The 9,070-nt window shown below is 40.2% G+C and overlaps 1 protein-coding gene across 2 annotated transcripts in view; it reads left to right on the forward strand.

Annotated features, from left to right (window-relative positions):
* Window positions 1–7,944, forward strand: part of cers2b (ceramide synthase 2b) — a 36,553-nt gene extending 28,609 nt beyond the window's left edge. For both annotated transcript variants that reach the window (XM_061819345.1, XM_061819344.1), the window contains exons 5-11: window positions 1,881–1,938; window positions 2,105–2,155; window positions 2,556–2,648; window positions 2,927–3,055; window positions 3,248–3,354; window positions 4,094–4,247; window positions 5,464–7,944. In XM_061819345.1, the coding sequence (XP_061675329.1) occupies window positions 1,881–1,938; window positions 2,105–2,155; window positions 2,556–2,648; window positions 2,927–3,055; window positions 3,248–3,354; window positions 4,094–4,247; window positions 5,464–5,613 (742 nt within the window). In that variant the 3' untranslated portion in view covers window positions 5,614–7,944. The remainder of the gene's footprint in view (window positions 1–1,880; window positions 1,939–2,104; window positions 2,156–2,555; window positions 2,649–2,926; window positions 3,056–3,247; window positions 3,355–4,093; window positions 4,248–5,463) is intronic.
* Window positions 7,945–9,070: the final 1,126 nt, after the last annotated feature.

Below are 9,070 nucleotides of genomic sequence, written 5' to 3' on the forward strand. Positions count from 1 at the left end.
GAATTGTGACTTGCAGGTATGTGGATAGCTAACAACCAGTGTATGGACTGAGCTTCGGGCAGGTGTAATCGCCTTAGAGCACCTCATTGTTGGCCATAGGTGCGCGCACATCACAGAAAGAAGGCCAAAGATTGATGAGGGATTTTTTTTTTTAAGTCAAGGGGCTTCGTGCTAGCAAGGGTGCTTTAGTGTGTCTCGTTGTTGACAACCAACTGGACTCTATTCCAGCTACCAGAGGCTTTACACGTCAACGGTTCCAACATGTAGATACGTATGTGTAGGCATAAGAAAGATACTACATGAACTGCAATCCATTTGCCAAGATCATAGTATATATAGTTGTATTTGACTAACAGCTGAGTTGTACATGGTTTTAAAACAACGAGGGGACACGACCACAACATTTGAGCACAGCCACAACAGCTACATTTTTTTACGATTCTTTAGACTCACAGTCTATATTTAATAACAATATACAGTACTATTTTTTTATAATCATTCAAATTTGTCAGGGTTCCTTCTCTGTGGTGTGTCAAATTCATGAAACTCATGGCATCTTTATGCCAACAGGGTCCAACATTAATGGTGGCCCAGGCCCAGCATACCTCTGTGTCGGGCCATCACCTATGTATAAACACTGGCCCACATCGGCCAATACAAGGCAAATGTAGACTAATATGGCATTTTTAGTATCAGTATGAAATTCTTTTATCACCGAAACATCCTGTCCAAGACGGGATTTTATGATGATATATGGCAAAATTGTGACCAACACCACCTGACTGGATAAACGAGCACTCATTCGGGTTTGCCTTTAGACCAGGAGTCTCAAACTCAATTTACCTTTGGGCTGCTGGAGGCAGAGTCTGGCTGAGACTGGGCCGGAGCCTCGGCATACGTAGACATGTGCACAGCTAATATTAGAAATCTTAAAAAATTGAATTTTCTCAAATATCATTTTTATTTTTTTAACACAAAATAAGTGTAAACAAGTTGTCTGCGAAACTACAAATAAAACTCTTCATGAGAACATTGCTGTAACTCATTGACTCATTGAAAAGTGTTTCTTTGCTCACATCAAGGCCAGTCGATGTCACACCCTGAGAGCCATATACCCCACTGTGATTGGTTAGGTCGTGAGCGCCGCACACAACATTGTAAAAGTGCAATTCATATAAAACTCAAAGGCCGCACTAACAGTAAAGTTTCATATTAAGGTAGGTTGCACAGAATATTGGTTCGTGGCCCGCAAATGGCCCGTGGGCAGTCAGTTTGAGACCCCTGCTCTAGACGATAACCGTAGCTAATGCCACTAGCCACATAGAGCAGCAGCTCATAATTTGTAGCCTGTAGAATGTTAATCTGCTCTCTGTGAGTGAGCTTTCAAGTGTTTATTGACCTCCCCTAGCCTCTACCCTCACAAATAATACAAAGACGTTAAATACGGAATAATCACTAAAATGAAACCCATTTGTGGATTTTGTCGATTCCCAGCAAGGTTCTGCACTGTCGTTGTAGAAGAAGAAATGCGGTACCCGGAACAAGACTAACTGTTGGCTTATCTGGTAACTCCAGTGTGGTTGCAGGCTTTTCTTTCTCCTTGTCATTTTACTCCTCTTTTTATTTGTATCGATTGTATCGTTGGATCGTAAACATTGGCCAAATTTATCACTCCACACCACAGGATAATCCCTCAGGATCATCTTTGGAGACATCCGATAATTGCCCCTTAGCTAACTTTCATCGCAAGCGAAGAAAAACACTCAAGTTTGGGCCAATTGTGAGAAAGAATATTTGTGTGTGTGTGCGTGTGTTAGCAAATGTGTCGTCTCTCCCCTATTGACTGAGCAGAAGGTTTGTATGTGTGTGTTCTCTTGCAGTTGGAGATTTACCTTTTACCTTCTTGCTTTCATTGCTGGCCTGGCTGCCCTCATTGACGTGAGTATTCCCTTTCTCCTTCCTCCAACTTTCCTGATCCACATTCACATCATCATTCGCCATCATTTGGGGGTGGGCGTCGTGGACTCACCACTGTGCTGCATCAGTCGATATATATAGAATTTTATTAATGCATTGTAATTCAAATGTCCTTTCTTTCTTCCAGAAACCTTGGCTGTATGATGTGCAGGAAATGTGGCAAGGCTTTCCTGTGCTGGTACGTCTCCTGACAGTCCACTATTATTATTATTCAGTGCATTCCATTCAATATAAATTTGAGAGGCATCCATTGCAGTATATCCCTCCATGACTTGAAGGGGAGTAGCGTATATCCTCAGACAGTAGTCAGGCTTATTTATTTTTAGAAGGGAGGCCTTATTAGTACAATTGCATTTTTTTTTAGTATCAACAGTGTTAGCGCTTGCAAGTGCTTACAAGTGAGTGAATCATGTAAAGTCTCCAAAGACGAACAAAAAACACAAAAACAGACCATACTAGAGTACATATGATTGTATGATTACACACTTGAGAGAATGTCACCACTTTTTTTAATGTTTTTTTTTTTAATCTAATGCAACAGTTCATGTGTTTATATTATTTTATTCCCCCCTCAACAGACTCTGCTACCATCTCAGTATTGGTACTACATGATAGAACTGGGTTTCTACGCTTCCCTCCTCTTCAGTGTGGCCTCTGATGTCAAACGCAAAGTCAGTCTAACCAAATGCAACGCACAACTTGTTAGGGCATGTAAAGGGCACAAAAAAAAAATTCTGTCCTCTCCCTGTGTGATTTGTTTTGGCATCTGTATGTGTGGACATTGGACTGTTGTTACACGTGTGTATGTGCCTGAATGTTTGTGTTCACGAGTGTTTGTACTTTGCTCAACGTGTGTCAGCTGAGTGAGATCTGAAAATCCTACTAAAGAGGCAGGCTTTAACCCCCCCATCATGTAAAACTGTGTGCGTCCTCCATGGTTTTCTTTTAGGACTTCAAAGAGCAGATTGTCCACCATGTTGCAACCATCCTCCTCATCAGCTTCTCGTGGTGTGTCAACTACATCCGTGCTGGAACACTCATCATGCTGGTGCACGACTCATCTGATTACCTCCTTGAGGTAAATATGCAAGTCAGTTCTTTTGAATCCAACAGCGACATGAATAAAGTGACAGTCATACAGTCCAACTGAAGAAATGTCCAGTGATTTTAAAACAGGCAGTGACAGAAACACTCATGCAACAGTGCACTCTAGTGGAGGAAACGTGATCTAAGTGTAACTATTTTTATCTTTGTCTCCCTCTCTTTCTAGTCTGCCAAAATGTTCAACTATGCCGGCTGGAGAAATACATGCAACTACATCTTCATTGTGTTTGCTGCAATCTTCATCGTCACTCGCCTCATCATTTTTCCCTTTCGGTACAGTTGAAAATCCCACAACTTCTTAGCACTTTCCTCTGAGGGTTACATACAAAAAAACTGAAGGATTCCAGGTTCCATTTGACATTTCTTAACCTTACTTTTTTAAAACAGGTTACAACTAGTCCATCAAGCAATTATACACAATATATTGAAGTTTACTGTCAGACAAAATATATAAAAATTATACATTTTGTGTCTTTAAATGAACCATTTTACTTTGAATACAATGAAAAATGCCATTGTCTTATACATTTTACACACCACAGAGAAGCATGTTGTTAACAAGCCTGGCAAATTTTAACTAGAAAAAAAAATCACTAAAACTCCTAAATTGGGAAATGTGAAGACCTCCTCAAGTGCTGAATGCACTGAAAAAATGCCTTGTTAAACTTCCCCTGTCAATCAAATACATTTATTCATTTATGTGCTCAAATATCTGCAGTGTGATGATTTACTAGTTATCCTATTCTGTTTATTGTAGTGTGATAATTTTAGTTTCGATGTGACAGCATAAGTATGAACAACATCTTGAGTGATGACTTCCCTCCACTGTGTGTGTGAGGTGACGTAAACTTCTTCTGTTTACAAATGTAAAATCGCAATTGTTCCTCTGCCTTATGAGCACCATCATATGGTAGTTTATATACGCACTGGAACACATGCATAAGAAAGGCCTGTATAAAACCATGTTTTAAAATGTTTTTGTTGTTAAAAAAAATGCTCACTATCTCTCCAGGATTATCTACTGTACATGGGTGTACCCTGTGACCATCTACGAACCCTTCTTTGGCTACTACTTCTTCAACGGTCTTTTGATGGTGCTACAATGTCTTCACATCTTCTGGGCCATTCTCATCATACGCATAGCTGTCCGATTCCTCACCCACAATGTAAGAAATAGAATTCTACCAGGCGTGAGGATTTCGGCAAGTATAGTAAGGGTTAGGGTTAGGATTTTTGTCCTGGGAAACGGTGGGAAATGATTTTTCGGTTCCCATTGATAATGCTCATGGGAACCGGTTTTTATATGTACTTCAGAATAAAGCCTAAGCAGGCATGAGCATTTTGTCTTTTACGCTTAGCAACCGACATGTTTGACTAGCGTTTGAGTGACCCGAATATGAATAACTCGACCTTGCGCATACGTAGCGCAGAAGCGGAAACCGGTACTGTTTGTAAACCACACTGACAAAGCTGGGCGTTTTAATCATTAAAAATAAAGGGGTTCATGTAGGTTCGTTTTATACAGATTGTTGTATTTCGTTGAGAACTTGTTTTACATTCCACACATGGGCGAATTTTATTAAAAGTAAGCCCTGAGATCTGGGAAACGGACTTTCGGTTCCGTGTTTTCTCAGGCTGGGTAACGACACGGTAACGGAACGATCGTTTCCGTGAAATGCTCATGCCTATTCTACCCTTATTTTGTAATTAGCTGTGATGAAAATAGCAGTACAGTTGTCATCTTACACCACTGCACATCTACGTTTAAGTAAACATGGTTGGCTAATTTAATATATCGTCCCACTGTTAGAACTAATTGTAATGCCTTGACAGGTGGTCAAGGAGAGACACAGCTGCCACTTTCAATTGATTGAAAAAAATTGAGTAATATTTTCCTTTCAATATAACAAGCACATTCATACACCAGCTGCACGGCCACAACAGACACCTATCCAGAGGCACTCAAAAAGCAGACTAGCTTACATTTACTAAGTTAATAGCCAGCTGCCATCCTAATCTAACAACAAACAACTTTTACACTCATTTGCTGACTCTCACATCACTCAACCGCCCAGGCTCCACCTTTTAGTACCATACACTCAAAGTCACTGATACTACAGAATAGATTATGTGAGTATAGCCACACCAAGTGGACCAAAATAATACCCGCATCTCTCATGCATATTTTGTATTGGTATTATGCATAAAGCTTTAAAATGTTTATAAATAACAAAATAGATATAAGGCCGCTACTTTTCAGATTCTCATCTTATCGCTCTGTGATAAATGAGGGACCTCTGTGAAGTATAACCTCCCTGGTCATCTGGGACTTCAGCTCCATGAGCACTAAAAGCATTTCACACACCTGTCTCTTATTTCCAGGAAAAAGTGGATGATGAAAGAAGCGACAAAGATGAGACCGACGAGTCAGATGAGGACGAAGAGGAGGACATTCAAAAGATCACAAAGATAAACGGGCCTCTACAGAATGGCCACTCGGTGCACAACAACAACCACAGCAAGGTGGAATGACAGGAAGGATGTTTGCACCACAAGGACTCGTATCCCCTGGCAGGACCAGCAACGGCTGCAAGAGGGAATGGAGTGACAAAGAGGGAGATGCAAATTTGACACAGTTTCCTTTGCACAGCACGACAACACACACACCTTTATTTGTACAAACCCAAAAGAACACTACAGGACGTGGCATGGCTTGTTTTTCCTTTGTCATCAAGGTCCGCATGACTGTGACATTGGCCCACACGCGTTGTCACTCAAGACAGGGAAGAAACTGGAAAAAGAGGAGGGAAGTAATAATGCAATGTCTGCCATAGCTTTCCTCACTCCAATTGTGTGCCTTAGAGCCAGACAATGGCTTCTTTCAAAATACAATAACACCATTTCCCAAAACTCGATGCTTTAATTTGTGTTTTTGCTTTGTGCTTTGACTTAAAGAACAAATCAATGATCCCTTTTATGAAAGGAGACGAGGGGGCATTTATTTTCCTAAATTGTGTCTATGCAACGAGCTATTAATATGTCTTTGCAGAACCCTCCACTTTTATTTCTTTTTATTGGATCTTAGCACTTCAACTTTGTGCCTCACACTTTCAATGTAGCTTGTGCCATTTGTAAAGGGGACTTTACTTCTAATTCCATAAACTAACTGCAAGAAAATATTTGTAAAGCAGAATATATTTCTTCAAATAGTGTCTGTCCCTCCAATAGACCATGTTACCCAGTTAGTCGCCAATTCACTTAGGATAACCCTCCTTCAAATAGTTAGCTGATGGGTATATCAACTGCTTTATGTCAAATTAACGCCTCCCTCATACAGACTTCATTCCTCATTGAGTTACCGGTGTGCCCTCAATTTACACGACTATAAACACTTCACTCTGAGACAAGATGCCTCAATTAATTGCCAGGTATGCCATCCAGTCATAACAAATGCATCCCTCATATAGACATCATTCCCTAATTAATTGCCAGGTAGAGCTATGTCATCCACTTAATAGAAATACTTTCCACTAATACTAGAAGCGGTGCCCTAATGAGCCAAAGCATGCATCAACCACTCCAGACTTATAAATGCCTCCCCTAAACTGAAGCCCTTCCCCAAATAATTGCCTGGTGTGGTAAAAGCAACAAGAGGAGCGGCTACCATCTTTGTGGAGTTTTCTGAAAACATGGAATAAGCAGCTCAAACACATCTAAAATACTCCATAACAAATCAATAAATTTTCTGTACGGCTTATTCAATATGTTCAGACTCACATTTACACCAATGGGCAATTTATAAACTTCAACGTGCAATGCATGTTTTCAGGATGTGGGAGGAAACCCGAGTACCCAGAGAAAACCCATGCAGGCACGAATCCCACGCAGTGATCCTTGTGTGACCATTGTTAAAGCTCTTGGCCGCTCTGGCAACAGACAAGCGAGCGGGTACCCTTACTAAATACAGACTGAGCTGGTGATAACCGCTTGCAATTTAAATATGCCCATTGACATCATGTATCTTACCCAGTGGTTTTCAAACTTTTTGGGGGCAGGTCGCCCCTTTTGGAGAGTTGGGAGACAGACCAGCGTTCTATATTGATGCTCTGGAGAGCTTTATAAATTATTTGTTCTGCCTACTCTGGCATGTTTATTTCCATTTTGTTTGCATAATAATAATTTGTGGTTGGTTTTAAACACGTTATAATAACACAATCTCCATCGATCAGCAGTTGATTCACAAAATGCCCCAGCCACAATTTGTGGAAATGCAGTTTGCAGATATCTGACAGGTTTGCAGGAGAACCACAGTTCTGTGCACGTTTGACAGATTTGAATGTATTTCTTGTGCTTTTGCCCTATGTACTGGAATGAATGGAACTTCCGTCATGTTAGAGACCACTGCCTAGTTGCTTTGGGTGATCATGAACCAGAACTTTGTACATCAAATCAGGTAAAAGTGTAACATTTGGTGTAGGGTATTATCACAAGACCACATTTTATTATGCTTTAATGTTTTTTTTTCTTCCTCTGTCAAGTGCCTTATTTGTAATTTATGGGACATTCCCTCTACTGTCCTTTTCCTCTTCTCTGTCTCCACCTCTCTCACACATCACAAGCAGCATGTCCTCCTTCATCACTCACTTTCCTCCTCCACATATCCCCCATTCCATCACCACCTACATTTTCTTCCTCTTCTTTCCTTTTTAACTAACCTTGACCAACCAACCAAGCTTCCTTCTTCCTCGGGTGACACAGAAGCAACAACTGGGTCCAGGTTATAATGTTTTTTTTGTTTTTTTTTTGTCAAATGACAATGAAGTATTGTTATTAATAATAAAAGCAAAAGATCATTCACACTCAGAGTGACATTCCCGTTTACTTCTTTTCACAAGTCTTTCATACTGAAGCACTGGAAGCCAATAATACATTATAACAGCTAATGATTGATTTCCGAAGTTGTAATTTCCAAACCATTTTTTGCATAGGATGTAATGTTAATGCATTTAGTTATTTTGAGGCTCATCATAAAACCTTTACTAACTGTACATGTTTTGTCAAATTTGAAATTCCCCAATATATAATATAATAACATAAGACACTATAACGTAGTATATTCAAGCTACAGTAAAACTTCTTGTAACTGATCCTCACCTCAGTGTACAGGAAAGACATTTTTAGACAAGTGCTTTATTTGCAGATTGGTATAGGACACCATGTGTCATCAACTACTTTGTGAAAGCTTTATGCTCTCCAAGGGCACTAATCTGAGATTCAGGATTCCTGCTCTGTTTCGTCCTTCTGAAACTGGTCTTTCATGGAGATTAATTTGAGATTCAAAATTTATGTTTGGCCTTTTTGGGTCAGATACTTCCTGTCTGGAAGATTCAGAGAGCTACTGGCAGTTGCTTAATCTCAGCCCAAATGTATGTGACATTGCCTTGAGTTATAAATATGTCATTTCAAAGCTGTTTGATAGGGAGTACATGTCATTCAGATAGTTCTGCCACACTACCCATTGTCTGGAGTTTATTTTGGTCGAATTAGTTTATGTTTGTGGATGTGTGTAGAGCGTTGGCCTCACAGTTCTGATGACTGAATAATTTGCGTTTGTAATATTGCAGTGAGAAGCCAGACGATGTACCTGGGCACAAGTCTTGGGAAGGGTGCAGCAACAACTCTTGCTTTGTCGGTTCCAAAGAGCACAAGAGCCCGTCACTAAAATTACAAGCAAAGATATTTGGGATTTTTTTTAATTATACATTTTCTCCTAATTATGTAATGGATTACAAATACATAAATTACGTAATTAAATAACGTAATCTCGTATGATTGTAGGATTTTAGGGTAGGCCCATAGGAATGTTTAATTGGCTACTGTTATGGTTAGGTATAATATCGTTCTTATTGCCTGCGGTATCAGCATCGAGCTTTTCCGGTTATCAAGGTGGAGGGGACGCGCCGGAGGGGCGGGGTTGGAGAGCGGATTT

Source organism: Syngnathoides biaculeatus, chromosome 5, assembly GCF_019802595.1.
Source record: "Syngnathoides biaculeatus isolate LvHL_M chromosome 5, ASM1980259v1, whole genome shotgun sequence".
Classification (NCBI taxonomy): Eukaryota; Metazoa; Chordata; class Actinopteri; order Syngnathiformes; family Syngnathidae; genus Syngnathoides; species Syngnathoides biaculeatus.